Below are 19156 nucleotides of genomic sequence, written 5' to 3'. Positions count from 1 at the left end.
ATTGTCACCTAAGTGTACATAACTTCCATTAATATCTGGGGATTAGAGAGAGAGTTAGATATGGAATTGCAACGATTGTAGGTAATTCTAAATAGCTCAGTGGTGAGAGATATGTAAATACACACAGTCTCACACACACTCATACCTCACTATCCTCTCCCCTCACCCCAAAAAGTATCTGTGGAGGTGATATCCATGGGTAAAATTACAGAGCCATGTGTTAAATTAATGTATCATGCACCTTTGATCACCTCTTTGCCCATTGATCAATCTCCCTTAGGATTTCTGAGCAGCTTCAAATAATCCCTATTTTTTAAAAAAAAAAATCCACCTGCAATTGAAATATCTCCTCCTCCTCCCTCTACATGATGAATTTCTGTGCATGCCACACATGCACTCAACGCATTGAAAATTACATCTGCTCGAGGCCCACAGTCTTACCCCAGTAATAGCTTTTTTGTCTATAAAAATAACCTTACAATACATTAATTCATGCCCCTGCAGGAGCTTTATACGATTGGAAGGGGATCGATTCAGATTCCCAATCTTCTAGCCCTGGAAGATGCTAGAAAGACCTTTAAATAAAGAAGTTTTTGTGTCTACAAATAATAGTTTCTAGAGGGCTTTTTGTGGGTGATTTTTTTTTAAATAGCTCCATCAGAGCGCTGTACATTTGGACTTAAAGAAGGTAAGGCATCTGGTTCTAATAGACAAAGAAATATGAAAAATAGTTCCTATGCAAGTTTTATAAACTCTCTCAAACATTTTCAGAATAGCTTTTCTGTAATTTCGGTGGCACGTACAGAATTCGGGGGGGAGGAAGGATAGCTCAGTAGTTTGAGCATTGGCCTGCTAAACCCAGGGTTATGAGTTCAATCCTTGAGGGGGCCATTTGGGTTCTGGGGCAAAAATTGGGGATTGGTCCTGCTTTGAGCTGGGGGTTGGACTAGATGACCTCCTGAGGTCCCTTCCAACCCTGATATTCTATGAATAAATTATAGTGTTTGGTATTAAGGTTCTTTTGGCATGAGCTTGTATTCTACTCATTTCTCACGAATAACCCTAAATTCATGCTGATAAAACCTTTAGATCACACTGTTACGTATTCCTGTGATATGTAAATAAGTTAGTGTTTCTAATGTCTGTTAATTTTTATAAAGCATCCAGAACATAAGGTGGACACTCAAAATAAATTTAAATAATAAATACTAGATCTTGTTTCCCACCCTTTTGAAAGCTTAACCCTATTTATTTCAGGGAAAAAAAACAAAAACAAAAAACTGTTGTGCTTCCTCTGCAAACTTACCATGTGGTGTTTAAAAGCATCCCTGATATATATACATCTTCTGTAAGTGGTCCTGGCCTACACTGGGAAACTATAGATCTTCATAATATACCTCCTCTTTTCTTATATGCTTCAGTAAACAGTGAAATAGGTTCACAATGTTGGCATTTAAAGCATCTGAGTTAGCACCTATTGAAATGCATAGTGCATTTCACATCTCAGACATATCGTTTAAGGATCTATGCAAACTCAGGTAGAAATGTCTGCATCATTACCTTCAAAACATGACGTGAGTATATTTTCCTAGTAATAACCAGTATTGCTACCCCCAAACATTCAAATAACAAAACAAAAATGGGTTATTTTAATTTGTCGTCTGGCTTTGAGCCTTTAAGGTTCCGTTGGCTCACATTTTCACGTTTTTCTCCACAACCATGAGGGCTAGAAAATTACGTTTGTTTGGTTTTGTTTGGTTTTTAAATTAGAGATGAGAGAACATTAAAGATACAGATTACAATATTTGAGACTGGCCATTGCTAGTTAAAATTAAGCTACAGAAATTAGACACTTTCTAATCTGATTTCAAAACAAAACACCAAAAGATCATTTTTATTATAAAAGGAGTATAATTTGATTACAAATTTAATTTGATTTTTTTTAATTAAGCTTGTCATGAGGTTGATGATTCATCTTCTGTTGGTCTGAAGAATTTGCTTCTTGGTGCCATACATAAATGCTTAGGAAATTCTGAAGATGCGGTTCAGGTAAGTTGTTACAAGGATGATAATGATGTACCCAACTATCTTATAAATGACTTCATTTCTGATTAAGTACAAACTTTTGTTTGTCAGTGTTACTGACACACTGCGTGAATGATAGTAGAGGATATTAAGTCTTTTCAAAGTATTATGAGATAGTACAGTAACTCCCCGCTTAATGTCCTCTCGCTTAACATTGTTTCGATCTTACGGCCCTGCTCAGTTACAGAACATGCTCCATTTAAAGTTGTGCAATGCTTTGCTATAACGTCATTTGGCTGCCTGCTTTGTCCACAGCTGACAGCCCCCCATCAGCTCCGCTATGCCCCCCCAGCACCTCCTGCCCGCTGGCAGACCCCGCAGAGCAGCGCCTTCCCCCTCCCACCTCCTGCCTGCGTCAATCAGCTGGCTTGCGGCGTTCAGGAGGGATGGGGGAGGAGCGAGGATTCGGCATGCAGGCTCCCCCTGCCTCCCAAATGCCGCAAACCAGCTGATTGCCGGAGGCAGGGGAGGAGCGAGGACTCGGCGCGCAGCCTCCCCCCTACCCCCTGAATGCCACAAGCCAGCTGATTGCCATGGGCAGGAGGGAGGCGGGAGGAGCAAGGATGCAGTGTGTGGAGTAAATGGAGGGGGGAGAAGAGGCGGGTTAAGGGGGGGGATTGAGGGAACAGGTGAAGTGGGCGTGCCGAGGGTTCAGCCCCTCACCCCTGGTGCTTGCAGAGTAGGGGAAGCTGCCGCCACTGCTGCTGTGCAACGTGCTTCTCCTACCTTACAGCACCTTCAGCCTCCTTGCCTGCCTCATTGTCCCCAGTGCCAGTGGGCTGTGCCTGTGTGGCGTAAGCAGGGGGCACCTCCCATCTATAGAACTGTACTGTACGGCAAAAAAAATTTTCCCTGGAACCTAAACCCCCCCCCCCCATTTACATTCATTCTTATGGGGAAATTGGATTCACTTAACATCGTTTCACTTAAAGTCGCATTTTTCAGGAACATAACTACGACGTTAAGTGAGGAGTTACTCTATGTATTACTGGATTTCATATTGTATGAAGGGAAAAGGCTAAGACATGAGCTTCAGTGATATCCCACTTCCTATTAAGGGCTAATGTTTAGCAGATGTATTAGCAGAGGTGGCCAGCCAGGGTGAGAGTTGAAGGGAAAAAGAGGAAGTGGAGAATTTCAAAAAAGAATTGTGCCTCTGAGCTATTAACCAGGGTTTAGCGCATTAAAAAAAAAAGTCAAAGACAGCTCAGCTTCTGTTAGTGATATATACCTTGGAGCCATCTTAAGCTCTAAAATAGGGTGGCCAAAATTTGGTCCACAGGACAGGGGCAGCCCTCTGTGTTCTGCCATGTGGCCTATGATCACCCTCACATATAATTATGGAAGTGTGATGTGTAGTGATTACAGCCTTTATCAAGCAGGATCTGGAGTCGAATGGCCTGGCTACTCAGAACAAGATGTTACATTATGGGTTCTGTGGATCACTCTTCCAAATTGAGTGGCTGCAGTCTGCTCCCTTTTGTACAAATTTGGGGCATCCCTCAGGCTTTTGCCATCTGCCAATGCAGCTCTCAGTAGGACTGAGTTTGAACACCGTTACTCTGGATCTAATGGAAAATTGAAAAGAAAGATGGTTCTGAGTATTAGCAAACTTCAAAGAGCCCATCTTAATGTAGATGGAATTGGAATTTGTTCTGCAATCACTGAATTCTTTGAACTTGTTTTATTTTTGCAAATGGAACCCAATTCACACAAAAACAACGAAGGTGGTGATGGTGGGTGAACTCTTATTTCTAATTCTATCCAATTTATTTTAAAGAATCTGTGTCTGTGACCTCCAATTATTAAAGAACCATGTTAAACTGTAATTTTTTTTCAGCTAAAGATATAAAATCTTTGGATCAATTCATGAATCTTTTTTGACACAGACCTAACATTTTTCTCTAACAGCAGATGCTGACATGAATTCATATGATCACTGCTGTTAAGGATCCTTTAAGACACAGGAAATGTTGCTCTGTTCAGATTATGATTTTTGGAGTTGGTTTGTAGTGCTTGATGTTGAGGGTGCTTCTTATTTAGTTTTCCAAAACGAAGAGACTACTAATTTTATCGTATAAACATTTGTTTCTCTTGCAGTTCTTTCAGCGAGCTGTTAAAGATGGACTGTGCCGTCAAAACAACTTATACATTCAGCCATATGCTTGCTATGAACTCGGCTGTCTTTTGTTAGACAATCCAGAGGTAACAGTAGAGTACATCTTACATTTTTGGAAGTGGAAAGGGGGTCAGCTGTGACCACTCTAAACAGACAATGAAAATATGTTATTTTACAAGTGATCAGGTATAGGAGTTAATTTTAATTACTTTTCCACCTGTGTATAAAGAGTCCCTTTAGTTTTATGTCTTTAGTGTGCTAGATACCCCATTATTGTCTAGGTGGCGATATCATACTGTAGAGATTGGCATACATCATACAAAGTTTACACTGTGATGTTTGCAGGGGCTTTGTGCATACCTGTGACAGTATAATAATGATTGCTTTCTTTTCTGCTCATTTTTACCTATTATATAATAAATAAGGATCTGAGATGGTCCAGGGCAGCTGCACTGAAACATTTCATTTCTGGCCACCAGCTGGTGACTCTCTACCAATAAGATCAGCGGAACCATTCCAAGTCCCTGTCTATTTTATAGCTAAAGTTTAAAAAGAAAAAAAAATTACATAAGCAACAACAAAAATTATTGAAGCAAGAATATTAGCGATCTTAATTAGTTCTGTGTCAAAATAAACATCTTTAAGTATTGCCTATATATATCCCCCACTCTTGGGATAAGTACAGTGGCGCTGGAATGGTTTTTACAATGGGGGTGCTGAAAGCCAGTGCTCCCCAATTTTTTTACTTCACACCCCCCTTACCTCTGTCCGTGCCCCCTCTCCCCAGAGCTGGGGCCAGGATTGGCTGTGGCTACGGGAGGGTGGGGGGACATGGGTAAGGGGGCTGGGGCTGGCGTGAGCGGGACCCCGCACAAAACCTGGGGGTGCTGCATCACCCCCCGCACCCGTAATTCTCGCACCTATGGATAAGTACATGCCTGGCTCATGAGCTCAGAATATTTTTATTGGGACCACCCATTCCCCTATCTCATTGCACAAGGTATAAAAGCTCCTCTTGAGTACTGAAGATGCAGCAAGTTTGGAGCATACTGAAAATCCACTCAGACTGACTTCTGTGCTTTCTGCCTTCTGATGTATGGGTTTATCAGTCTTTCTCACTCTATAGTAACTGAGTTTCTACCAGGAAATGTTTGCTTCATGTATTCCACCTGGGTGGTAACCACTTCCCTCATAGGATTTAAATTTCCCTCTCACAAAACTCGTGGGCTTCTGTTCAAACTTTGTCAGGCTATTCTATGTATAATCTGAGAAGAGACAATATTCTTCCTAGCCATAACGTCAGCCTTAGAGAGTTAGTGAATTATAGATGTGTTGCCAGATTCTCACAATCCCATGTTCCGTAATGGTAAAGTGGCCTTGCATCCTCACCCCAAATTCATATCTAAAGTAGTCTCTGATTTCCCTAAGACTCATTCACATCTAGGTATGTCAGGCTCCCTGCATTAGGTGTCTGGAGAACCTTAAGTTGTCCTCTGTAGAAGACCAAATCTGTACATAAGTTTCCTCAAGCTTTTTGTTTTGTTTTTGGTGGCATATAGAGTTAAGAACAGAACTCAATCCCTCTGACTTCACAGTCTGTCAAAATAGATCAGGAGATGTATACATGATTGATATGACCTGGCAGGTGCTAAGCCACCTGAAAATATCAGAATTTATTCAACTAAGGCAGCTTCTGCAGTACGCATCATACTATCTCCCTTGTTGAAATATATAAAACCTTTACATGGAGCTCTATATACTTATTTTAAATAGCATTACATCCTCCACTTTCTTCTAAAGGAGATGGCCAGTTCAGGGAAGCAGGCTGTTAATTAATGCTCTTCAGATCCAGCTCCTGGAGACTCTGTAGTAAGTGGAATTGATAGCACCACATGATGTTAAGGTTGCCCAACACTTTTCGTGGTAAGATCTTATTTTCAGTTGTTTATAACATTGCAAAATGTTAACCATTTAGGCTGAAATTCTCCATGCTGGGTGTCTGCCTCAGTCTGAATAGTTTCTGAAAACTTTAGTCCAGGGGTCGGCAACCTATGGCACGCGTGCCAAAGATGGCACGTGAGCCGATTTTTAATGGCATGCTGCTGCCTGCCGGGTCCCAGCCTAGGTTCGGCAGCTGGCTGAGTGGGGCTGGCGGCTGGGACCCGGCAGGCAGCAGCATGCCATTAAAAACCCTGCCTGTCTTGACCCGCTCTTCTCCACCCCGCTCCCCCCCTGGGGGCAGGGTGAAGAAGCTTGGTCCTGCTGGATGCTGCTGCAGGGCAGGCAAGGTCCTCCCTCCCCCGCCTCTTCCCCCAGTGTGCTGGGTTCCTGCCCCTCCTCCTCTCCCTCCCTGCTGCCAATCAGCTGATGTCCCTTGCGAGGGAGGGGGAGAAGTGGAGCCGCAGCTCTCACGCTGCTCCAGGGAGGAGGCAGAGAAGAGGTGGGAATAGGGCCTTGGGGAAGGGGGGTGGAATCAGGGCATAATCCCTCCAGCCCCCTGCTGTAAGCCGCTCTGGGCAGGGGGCTGGGAGCACCCCCACGACCCTAGCCCACAGCCCTCTGCCCTGACCCCTGCTCCCCCCCCACGACCCCTGCCCTGACTCCAGCACCCTCCTCACATGACCCCAGCCCCTGTCCTGACTCTTGCACCCCCCACATTCCCACCCCCACCCTGAGCACCAAACGGGAGATCCTGCACCCCCCACACATTCCCACCTGCACCCCTCGCACCAAATGGGAGCTGCCCAGGTAAGCGCTCCACACCCAAACCTCCTCAGCCTCCTCCCTCATTCTAGCTCCTGGCCAGACCCTACACCCCAACCCCCAGCCTGCTCCTTCACCCCCAGCCCTGCGCTCAGTGCATTCCCACCCTCAGCTCAGTGCAGAGAGAGTGGAAGAGAATGGGCTAGAACCAGGGAGAAGGTAAGTACCCACTTGTGTGGGCAGGGCCAGGATCCCAGACCGGCAGCAGGCTGAGCTGGGCCGGCAGCTGGGACCCTGGCTGGCAGGAGCCGGCAGACGGAACCCCAGACCGGCAGCGGGCTGAGCGGGCCGGCAGCGTAAGATCAGATTTTAATTTAATTTTAAATGAAGCTGCTTAAACATTTTGAAAACCTTGTTTACTTTACATACGACAATAGTTTAGTTATATAATATATAGACTTAGAGAGAGGGACCTTCTAAAAAAACGTTAAAATGTATTACTGGCATGCGAAACCTTAAAGTGAATAAATGAAGACTCTGCGCACAACTTCTGAAAGATTGCTGACCCCTGCTTCAGTCAAACTGCTTAAGCAATTTCCGAGAACAAGGCTAGGGAAAAATAAGTTGTTTTGTCCTTAAAGATCTGGCAACCACTTCTTTGAAAATTTCTAGTGCTCCCATGCTTTGGCACATCAATTTGAAATTTGGCAGAGGTGTTCCTTTCGCCATCCTTGATGCCAAGGATGATCCTTTTGCCATCCTGGTGAATATCCACGCAAATTTGGCCAAGTTAATAAACCTCTAAAATTTCTCACATGCTCAGCAGAGCCTTGTTAGAGTTTTGCAGCTAATTCTCTGAAGATTCTGTCTGTTTTGGGCATGTTCCAACTGCTTGCAACTTTACATGCTCAGAAGACTCAGTATGTAGCATCCCTACACAAGGACTGAGCATGCTCCATGCTGGGGCTTTGGGGGCTGAACAGGACTTTCCTTGTAATTGCTCTTCAGGTACGACTGTAATAAGGAGTACAGGAAGACCGTCTATCCTGGGCTCTCTGTGCTCCCCCTGTTGCTTCCCAGGCAGGATGGAGGGGAAGGTGGAAGCCACCTGATTTGAATGCAGAGGGGTGAGGCAGGGAAGAGATGAATCTGTAAAGAGAGCGGGGTAGGAGCCAGGAATGAAGAGAGGGGGAGCTGTGAACAGTGCAGGGAGGGAACAGGTACAGGAGTTGAGCAGGGTGAGGGAAGATTCTTAGATTATAAAGCCAGAAGAGACCATTTTGATCATCTAGTCTGACTTCTTGTATAGCTTTGGCCATAGAACTTCTCCAAATAAATTCCTAGAGCATATCTTTTAGAAAAACATCCAATCTTGAGTTTAAAATTGTCAGTGATGGAGAATGTACCACAACCCTTGGTGCATTGTTCCAGTGGTTAATTACTGTCACTGTCAAAAATGTATGCCTAGTCTGAATTTGCCTAGCTTCAACTTCGTGCCATTGGATCATGTTATACATTTCCGTGCTAGATTGAAGAGCCCATTATTGAATATTTGTTACACAAGTAGATACTTACAAACTCTAGTCAAGTTAGCCCTTAACCTTCTCTTTCTTAAACTAAATAGATTGAGCCTTTTGAGTCTGTCACTGGAAAGTATGTTTTCTAATCCTTTAATCATTCTGATGGCTCTTCTCTGAACCCTCTCCAATTTATCAACATCCTTCTGGAATTGTGAACACCAGAACTGGACAGTGTTCCAGTGGCAAGTCATCAGTGCCAAATACAGAGGTCAAATAACCTCCCTACTCCTACTTGAGATTCCCCTTTTGTTTCTCAGAATTACATTAGCTTTTTTGGCCATAGTGTCACACTGGGAGCTCATGTTCAGCTGATTATCCATCATGTTCCCAACTCTTTTTCAGAATCACTGCTTCCTAAGATAGTCCCCCCCCATTATATAAATATGGCGTATATTCTTTGTTCTTAGATGTATGTACAGTATTTACAGGTGGCTGTATTAAAACACACATTGTTTGCATAGTTTACTAAGCGGTCCAGATTGCTCTGAATCTGTGACTTCTCCTCTTCATTATTTACCACATCCCCAACGTTTGCGTCATCTGCACTATCAGTGGTGATTTTATGTTTTCTTCCAGGTATTAATAAAAATGTTAAATAATATAGGGCCCAGAACTGATCCCTGCAAGACCCCCCTAGAAACACACCTGCTTGATGACAATTCCCTGTTTACAATTGCATTTTGAGACCTATCCGTTAGCCAGTTTTTTAATAATTTAACGTTGGTTTTTATATCATCCTAGTTTTTAATCAAAACTCATGTGGTACCAAATCAAACACTTTAGAAAAGTCTATTACATCCAGACTATAAAGGTAATCTCATAAAAATATCAGTTTAGTTTGACAGGACCTTTTTTCCATAAACCCACTTTGATTTGCATTAATTATATTGCCCTCCTTTAATTCTCTATTAATCAAGTCCCTTATCAGCCGCTCCATTATCTTGCCTGGGATCAATGTCAGACTGACAGACCTATAATTACCTGGGTCATCCCGTTTACCCTTTTTGAAAATTGGCACAATATTAGCTTCCTTACAGTCTTTCTGGAATGTTCCCTGAGTTTCAAGAATTACTGAAAATCCGCATTAATGGTCCAGTGAGTTCCTTAACACGCTCTTTAAAATTCTTGCATGCAAGTTATTTGGGCCTGCTTGTTTTAAAATGTCTAACTTAAGTAGTTTCTGTTTAATATCTCCAGAGATACTAGTGGAATGGAAAGAGTGTTATCATCACCATATGATGAGACTATATCATCTATATTTTCCCCAAATACAGAACAGAAATATTTATTGAACACTTCTGCCATTTCTGTGGTGTTACTGATAATTCTGCCATTTCCCTATAGTAATGGACCAATGCCATTGTTGGGATTCTTTTTGTTCCTAATATATTTTTAAAAACCTCCTTATCATTCTGATCTCTGCTGGTTGTAGAGTTTTCCTTATGACCCTTTGCTTCCCTTATCAATTTTCTACAATTCCTAAGTTCCAATTCATATTCATTACTGTCAACTTCCTTTTTCTTACATTTGTTATGTTGTTTTTTTATTTTTTATAGCTGCCAGTATGAGCAGCAGGTGAAGTATGAATAGAGGGGGACTGGGAGAGGCTGGGAAAGGCAGAGGTCTGTAACTTCTTGAGTTCTCCAGAACCTGGAAATGAACCCAATAACTCTTGACATTCCTTTGCTGTCTAGTAAATAGCTGTGAAACTCAGGCAAAGTGTGTGTGTTTTCATCCACCTCCAGTGGTGGGTCCACATGGAAGATAACTTGATATCAGTTACTCTTTTAGCCCAAGTAGTAGAGGACTGTGCTATGGATTTACTGATCCCATCCCTGCTGGTGACCTATGTGGGGAGTGAATATGATTATGAAATTTTTGTTTTTTCAGTTTTTCAGATAAGTTAGGGTTGGGTTTTTTAATCTGTTAAAAAAGTTGCAAAGCACTAAGAAGTTAAGAAACATTGGATTTATGATTACCTGTGAACTCCCTCTCCCATGCGTATGAACTATGATTAGGGTTTGCAGAATTTGGTTTTTATTTTTTTTATATGTTGACAATGTTATCAATGTTTATTTTAAGCATTATCAGTGGAAATATTTTTTTGGTCAGTTTGCATGGGTATGATGAAATTGAAACTTATGGACATTTAAAAATTAAAAATCTAATCCTTCCAAGCCTAATTATGATATAGTCTTAAATTATATGATCACATATTATTTCTTCCACAGGACCCCTGTCTCGTTCAGTGCACAGGACTAACTTTTGAGAGCTTTCAAACCTAATGTTTTAAATGTATTTTTTGTATGTAATACATACTTCTTCATCACATTCCTACTTTTTTGGAGTCTCTTGTAAAGAGATTTGTGAATTAGAGGAAGTAACTGATTGATGGTTGGGGCTGCTCACCATTTTATACCATCAGAACTGGGCATGGGAATGAGTGGATCCCAGCATACAGTGCTTTCTAGAAGCTAGAGTTCACAGCCCAGGTGTATGCATATCCCATCAGTGTGGATCATCTTTAGTTACAATATGATTCTCAGAGTTTTGATCTTGTAAAAATAAAAAACTCTGGAAATAAACTTGGGGCATAGAAGAAAAGGATTAAACATACTGAAGTTAATGAATGAAAGATACAGATACTGATTTGCATTTTTATCATAAAATCATGACTTTTAATAAAAAAGTACTCCAATTTAATTTGAAGTTATTCATATTTATCTATGAAATCAAACAGCATTTCATCTGAATTAACTTCATTATTTTTAAGCTCTTCCATTCATTAAGCCCTTCGATACCATAGTGGTAGATGCTATATAAGAGACTAAGACTTTGGGCAAAACACAAACTTTATGGGTAATATTTTTATACACTTCTGAATGTAGCTATACCATTTAGAAATAAAAACTACAAATATTTAAGGTATTTGTATTCAGAAAAAATTTAGTAAGATATTCATCTGAATCACTTTCATCTTTCTCGTATTCATCTTACTGGGGAATAGAGTAGAAACCTTCAAACCAGTAATAAAAATTCAGTTGAAAATACCAAATTTTTCCTACAAGCTTGAATAACCTTTGCTATGTCAAGAAAAATAGCTCGTTATTGACGAACAAAATATTCTCTTTTCTCTTCCAAATCATTCTAATAAGGTCTATCTTTATCCCATGCTTATTATTGCAGATGGGCAAGTTGTATGACATACGGAAATCTTTTAGTATTTCGAAAGAGGAGGTTCAAATGAATAAACTGAAACCGATAAGAAAAAAAACTTGAAACTCAGTGAATAATTGATATGTTTTTCAAGTTGAATTAGTCAAAAGAGTAAATTTGCGATTCTTAAACTTCAGTTTGCCTATAACTTTAGTGCTTTCACTTTATATTGTAGCTCACTGTAGTGCTTATAGTTCTACATAGTGTTGTGTTTTGTTTTTAAGTAGACAGAAGTGCTGTTTTTTAAATACATACAGAAATACATACCGCAGGACCAGTCAGGTACCTTATTAGGAGCCTGTAAACACCTACAGGGCATGATGTTTAGTACCATGAGTAGTCCCAGTAGACCCCATCTCCAGTAGTATTTTCAGAGTTGAGACTTTAGTTCTTGTCTGACCATTATACTTTAAAAGATTCTCTTTGACCTTTCTGCCATGTGTACATTCTTCTAAAGTGATATTTTCTTCTCCTTTTTCTAGACTGTGCCAAGAGGCAAAATCTTACTTCTCCAGGCAAAGGTAACAAATCAACACACCCTAATCCTGCTGTTAAGTGAAATTGAGAGTTCAGCTTGTGGTGTAGGTTTTATAGTGTTGTTGTATACCGATGCTCTATAACTTTATATATACTGGAACTGGTCATTCCTTTTACTCATTGCATGGGATTCATTGGGATTTCCTGGAGCTTTTGGACATATACAATTTCCCAGTTACTGTGCAAGCTTTTAATAGAGAAGTAGACTGGTCCCTGCTTGCACTTGGGAGGTAGAGGGGAACCTCCTGCGCCGCCTTCTATCTACCAACAGCAGTGCTTAATTTTGGCAAGGGAAGAGGGTTATTAGCAATTTTTAAGCTCCAAGAGCCATTTTCCTCGTCCTAGTTACTGTTTTGTAGCTCAGTGACGTCTTAAGCATCCTCAACAAGTCACCTTGATATCCTAAGGTCGATGAGGTTAATAGTTGTATGTATTTTGTATTACAGGAGGAATTCAATGGATATGATTTTGAGAACAGATTGCATGTCCGCATACATGCAGCCTTAGCCTCTCTGAGGGAAGTGGTTCCACAGTGACAGCCGGGAAGTCTTGACGTATTCTTTCCCACAGTTTCCGCACTTTAAGATAAAGCAGAGGTTAAGCTTTTGGGAAGATTGGCTTTTCTTCTGAAAACCACCTGTGCCAGAGACACTTTCCTAGAATGTTCAGGGTTGGTGTGACATAGTAAAGTTTTACAATCTTAATCATTAAAAACAAAATAAGTCAGCCAGAAAGAGAGGGTTAAGTGATATTGTGTTTTAACTCTTTGTTTAGTTTAAACCAACTGAACATTTGTAGTCTGTGATTGTAGCCTTACCTGCACAATAAGCACATATCTGATTTACCACAACAACATTGGCCCAGTTTTGACAGGTATCATTTACCTGTTTAAATAGTCTAAAGATGTTTTCTAGGGAGAACAACCTCGTGTTCGATGAAAATAATACAATATAAATAATTGTTGAAAATTATAAGTTTGCAGAGATGGACAGAACTCTTTTTTTTCCTTCAAAAGCCAACGAAAAAGAGGGGCACAAAAGAAGAAAATTGTTCAGTGAGGATAATAGCCAGTCTGCTCATTATATTTACTGGGTTAGTCCAATGTCTTGATGATGCATACTATGTGTACATTTTAGAAAACTTCCATCCATATTTGTGATAAATTATGAGAGTATTTAGGCTCTCTGCTTCTGGTATTTTCCAGCCAAATACTTTGTTTTTGACATTTAGTCACTGTATGAGTCATTTTAGTTTTGTTCTTAATGTTCTAAATGGTGCATTGGCCTGCTAGGCTAGATGTTCCAAGAGTTTAGCAAATCCTTTCCCACTCAGGTTGCTAAATATTGTAAGAAAAGGCAGTAGCCTTAAAAAGTAATTTTTAACCCCCCTTATTTTTAAGTAAGGTTGTCTTACTGAATAGTATCACTTCCCTTACTTCCATATATGGTACTCTAAACCTCAGGTGTTTAAAGTATTCATATACCTCAGTCAGCTTAAGAATATTTGCCACAACCATATAACATAGCCAAATGTGCAGTAATACTGTAATCTGTTTTCCTGTCAGTCAGTCACATTCACTGTCTTTTTATGTTGTCACATTCTTTTTAGTATAATATTTTATCGAGATATACATTTTACTTATAAAAAATGTGAAACCTGGCCAGAATGGTAGTAAATTCTGTTGCTTTGCATAACTGTGATAACCATTTCCAAGGAAATCCAGTCATCATAAAGCCTTATCTTTGCTCTGGCCAGGTTGCTTTAAATGCTTCCCTAGCTCAATTTCTCTCTTTTTTTTTCTTTCTTTTTCTTTTTTTTAATTTTATTTTGTGTTTGCAGAATGTTTCCAAAATGTAGTATTTTGCGGACATCTAACTTGCACTGGTTTGCTTCAGGAGTTGCATCTCAAATGAGACCTGATGTGGAGGGGGGGAAAGTAATGATGTATATTCACTAGGCAGGGAGAAAAGATTAGGATAACAACCTTTGCTTTCTAACTGGAAATACAGAATTCCCACTATTAGGGATTTGCTTAGAAGCAGTCCAGTCTCCCCTTTTTATTGCAGTCCAAGATGGGGAGAAAGACTTCGTGAATCCTAGAGGCTATAATGTAGCTTTATTGTTTTATGGTCTAGTTACAGTACATGTAGTGAACATGTTTCTCCTTAGATTTGATTCAGTAATACTGAGTCACAAAATTCTGGCTTTGTGAGTTCAATCCTTATTTGAATTGGTCAATTCAAACAAGTATTGGATAGAAGCGTTATACTGTATATTACTTTGAACCCTGATCGTGGTTTAAAAGTGAGCTTAATATACTTCTTTTTATTTCTGACTTATCTGCTTTTTGTTTTTTAATCAAGGATATAGTTCACTTTGAATAAGTAGCAAATAGGCAACTTAATATGACCCACAGATTTCCTGTAGTATCCCATTTGCACTGAATGCAAGAACGCACTGTCCAGGACACACAACTCCTGCATCGCTTCGTGTTGAGATTTGAAGGATCCAAATACCCCCAGATGAATAGTAGAGACAGTGTGAAAGTCGGCTTACCAAATGGCCTACTCCTCTCACCAGGCCTGTTGAGTTGGAGTGGTATGGAAACAGACTTGTCTCACTATGTACTCCTACAACATCTCAGCTCTGTGCAAGTTTCAGTTTCTCCATGGAGTCCAGAAAATCATCACTGAAGTGGAACTGTTTCTGTATTTTTTCTCCCCTCGTAGGAGAATCTCCTTATTTGTAAATATCAATTATTTTTTATATTAGATTATGCCTGTGATGAGAACAATCTCAACTGTATTTTACGTAACTTGAATAAGTTTTTATACTTTAGAGCTCGGAGGCGTGGTCTAATAGCAATAATGCAATACGCATCTTCCTGGTGAATATGTTTAAGATTTTATCTTTATTGGGTCAGGTGTTTTTTGGTTGTTGACACAGTTTTTATCTCATTATGACTCATTTCAAGTAAATAACTAGAATTTTTAGATGTCACCAAAAATAAGAATATTTATTGTGGTGTACTGTACATGTCATTAACTTACAGAAATTGCACTTTTATATTTCTGCTGAGTAAAATTAAAAGAAAACATGGACCAGATTGTTCTTGCTCTTTAAAATTACCCCTAGTCAGTGGCTTCCTGAATACAAAGATTTCAAGTATTCATAAACTTCCTGGCTGATACTGAATTGTATAACAGCAGTTACCTCAACCTCTGTTCTTTCATCATGGTTTTAGTCTTCTGGTTTAGAAAATGGGTTATATATTAAGCTCAGTCGTAGCATGGACATGAAGATTTGACACTCATTGTAAAGATCTTTAATTTTATTCCCCCTAAAAATCTGTACCCACAGTATTTCTCCACTTTCCAAAAATGTCTCCAGTTTTCTCTCAGGTGAGCACGTTAATTTCTTCTTTTGCTGACTTTAGATGCTAGTTTTGTATTCTGGCCATGGCTGGTTCTTAAATAAAATTCCCCAAACCTGTATTTAATTGCCTGTCCATTTTCCGAACATATTCCTGTCTAAACAGTTTCTTGGACATTTTCTAATCCAAAATACCTCTGTAGATGTTCCAGATTCTAAATGAGAAGCAGTGTGTTGGTAGCACCATACAATACACGTATTTTAATAGAGTGATTGTGAAGGGTCTAAAGGAAAAGGAGTACTTGTGGCACCTTAGAGACTAACAAATTTATTTGAGCATAAGCTTCAGCTCACTTATCGGATGCATTCCTGGTTGTCCATGAAATAACTGCACAAACCACATCCCTTCTGAGTAATGATCACAAAACAACATCCCTATAGCAACTATAGTAGCTGCCTACAAGGAAAAATATTAGGAAAATATGTAATATATGTTTAGATATCTTTAGTGAAATTTATTAGCTGGAGATAAGCAGCCGCCAGTGCCATCTGACCAGCTAGCTATTCCTGAACCACCACGAAGTTATCCATGGGCCACAATTTGGGAATCTCCTATGTACTCAACTCCACTAATCTTTTAATAGTAAGAAGCAAGATACCAGTATATTGTCTATAATTCTCCATGCTGCAGATATTTAACAACAATGGTTGATAAATATTTAAATGGTTTAGAACAAAACAAAAAGCTGGGATTTGTAGCCTTTCTATCTTAGTTATAACTTGTGCAGGTGCCTGTACAACACTGCCTCAAATTTGTAATGTTTCAGGGTTATCCGATCAATCATTTCAAGAATTAAGTATACTCTGTGGGCCAGAGCCTCATCAAAATGAATAGAATGCAAATTTATTCTAAATCAATGGGATTACTCCATTTATAACAGAGGTCTGATTCTAGCCCATTATGTCCAATGCACAATCAAAACATTGCAAACAAGTACTCTATGTTGATTCATCAATCATAGGACTTGCCTTAGTTCCACTGAATTGCATGTACCTGTATAATTTTCATCTATGTCAAAGCAAACAAATTATGTAACAGTAAAAATAACTCTGCACTGAACAACTGTGTCCAGTTCTGGTGCCCACAATTCAAGACAGATGTTGATAAATTGGAGAGGGTTCAGAGAAGAGCCATCAGAATGAATAAAGGATTAGAAAACATGCCTTATGACAATAGACTCAACAAGCTCAGTCTATTTAGTTTAACAAAGAGAAGGTTAATCGGTGACTTCATTACAATCGGTAAGTATTTATATGGAAAACAAATATTTAATAATGGGCTTTTCAGTCTAGCAGAGAAAGTTATAACACAATTCAAGGGCTGGAAGTTGAAGCTAGACAAATTCAGACTGGAAATAAAGTGTAAATTTTTAACAGTAAGAGAAGATTAACCTTGAAACAATTTATCAATGGTTCTGGTGGATTCTCCACCACTGACCATTTTTAAAATCAAGATTGGATGTTTTTCTAAAAGATCTGCTCCAGCAATTATTTTGGGGAAATTCTCTGGTCTGTGTTTTATACAGGAAGTCAGACTAGATGATTGTAATGGTCCTTTCTGGCCTTGGAATCTATGAATCTGTGAACCCCATTTACAAGATACACTGGAAAAACAATGCAACCATTTTAAGAAAGACCAAAATCCTGTAACATAGTGTGTTGCGAATGTATATTCTCACTGAAAGTTAATTCAACCACTGTGCCCAATAAAAAGAACAGGAGGACTTGTGGCACCTTAGGGACGAACACATTTATTAGAGCATAAGCTTTCGTGAGCCACAGCTCACTTTATTGGATGCAAGTGAGCTGTAGCTCACGAAAGCTTATGCTCTAATAAATGTGTTCATCTCTAAGGTGCCACAAGTACTCCTGTTCTTTTTGCGGATACAGAGTAACATGGCTGCTACTCTGAAACCTGTGCCCAATAGTAGTGCTTCTAGGGAAAGGCAACTGGTAATCTACTGTGCATCTTAAATGCCTACATGCTCAGGGTTTACATCCTGTGCTTGGGCTGTACCACTACTTTCTCTTAGAGGAATATCCCTTCCAGCTCTGTGTATTCCATTTGTTGTTGGCAGAGCGTGTTTTCACAAAATGCTTGGTGGCAGTGACCACACACCTACATAGGATGAGAGCAGATATTCTACTGTGATGTGACTGATCAAGGAGAAAATCCTGAAAGAGACTGTAGGATCAGTATGTTCCTCTCTTATGCTGCAGGAGTCTGTTTCCTAATAAACTACCTGAATTCTCAGCTTGATCTTCAAAGACAATAAAAATACGTAAGAGCTGTGCTAGGTATAGCTCAAACTCAGACCTTTCCTGTCCCAAAGTCAGGATTGAAAACATAGATCCTGACAGAGAAGATTTTTCAGAGTTTAGCGAGGGCCACAACTAAAGATGTGTAGACCCTGAGGCTCAGCAGTGTATTGTGGTACTTACGGCATAGCTCCACATGTGACAATCTCAGTAGACTTTGTAGTCTAAGTGGTATCAAGCAGTACAGACTCTTATTGCATCAGATGATGGACAGCTGCTGAGGCTTTCCTGGCTTGGTGGCAGACCAGAGACAAACTGCAATTATTCATAGATTTTTAAGGCCAGATAGGACCAGTATGATCTAGTTTGACCTCCTGCACAGAACAGGTAATAGAATTTTGCCCCGTAATTCCTGCAGCAAGCCCATAACTTCTGACTGAGCCAAAGCATGTCTTTTAGAAAGATGTCCAATCTTGATTTAAAGAGTTCAAGTGATAGAAAATCTGCCAGGTACCTAAGTATAAGTTATTCCAATGATTAATTATCATCACCCTTAACTTGCACAGGATTTCTAGTCTGAATTTGTTCTAGATTCAGCTTCCAGCCATTGCATCATTTGTCTGGTATGTTAAAGGCCCTCTACTATCAGAAATCTTCCAATGTAGCTATTTATAGACCATGATTAAGTTACCTATTAAACTTACCTTGAATAAACTAAATAGATGGTTTCTTTGTTGTCTCAGGATATGTCTACACTATGAAATTAGGTTGAATGTATAGAAGTCGGTTTTGTAGAAAGCGTTTTTATACAGTCGATTGTGGGTGTCCCCACACAAATGCTCTTAAGTGCATGTAGTCGGCAGAGTGTGTCCACAGTACCGAGGCAACTGTCAACTTCTGGAGCATTGCACTGTGGGTAACTTTCCTGCAGTCTCTGCTGCCCATTTGAATTCTGGGTAGAAATCCTAGTGCCTGATGGGGCTAAAACATTGTCACGGGTGGTTCTGGGTACATATCATCAGGCCCCCCTTCCCTCCCTCCTTCCATGAAAGCAAGGGCAGACAATCGTTTTGCACCTTTTTTCTTGAGTTAGCTGTGCAGACGCCATACCACGGCAAGCATGGAGCCCGCTCAGCTCACTGTCACCGTATGTCTCCTGGGTGCTGGCAGACGTGGTACTGCATTGCTACACAGCAGCAGTTTATTGCCTTTTGGCAGTAGACAG

At 40.1% G+C, this 19156-nt stretch overlaps 2 protein-coding genes across 7 annotated transcripts in view; one reads left to right on the top strand and one right to left on the bottom strand.

Annotated features, from left to right (window-relative positions):
• Positions 1-15732, top strand: part of TTC39C (tetratricopeptide repeat domain 39C) — a 61127-nt gene extending 45395 nt beyond the window's left edge. For 5 of the 6 annotated variants that reach the window (XM_073331370.1, XM_073331367.1, XM_073331368.1 and 2 more), the window contains 4 exons: positions 1952-2049; positions 4186-4290; positions 12186-12224; positions 12687-15732. In XM_073331370.1, the coding sequence (XP_073187471.1) occupies positions 1952-2049; positions 4186-4290; positions 12186-12224; positions 12687-12776 (332 nt within the window). In that variant the 3' untranslated portion in view covers positions 12777-15732. The remainder of the gene's footprint in view (positions 1-1951; positions 2050-4185; positions 4291-12185; positions 12225-12686) is intronic. The other variant, XR_012157238.1, reaches the window with a different exon arrangement.
• Positions 1-19156, bottom strand: part of OSBPL1A (oxysterol binding protein like 1A) — a 207892-nt gene that overhangs the window by 24912 nt on the left and 163824 nt on the right. The window lies entirely within an intron of this gene.

The sequence above is a fragment of the Lepidochelys kempii genome, chromosome 2 (assembly GCF_965140265.1).
Source record: "Lepidochelys kempii isolate rLepKem1 chromosome 2, rLepKem1.hap2, whole genome shotgun sequence".
NCBI lineage: Eukaryota > Metazoa > Chordata > Testudines > Cheloniidae > Lepidochelys > Lepidochelys kempii.
Note: the sequence above shows the minus strand (reverse complement) of the source record. Positions and strands in the feature narration are given on the sequence as shown.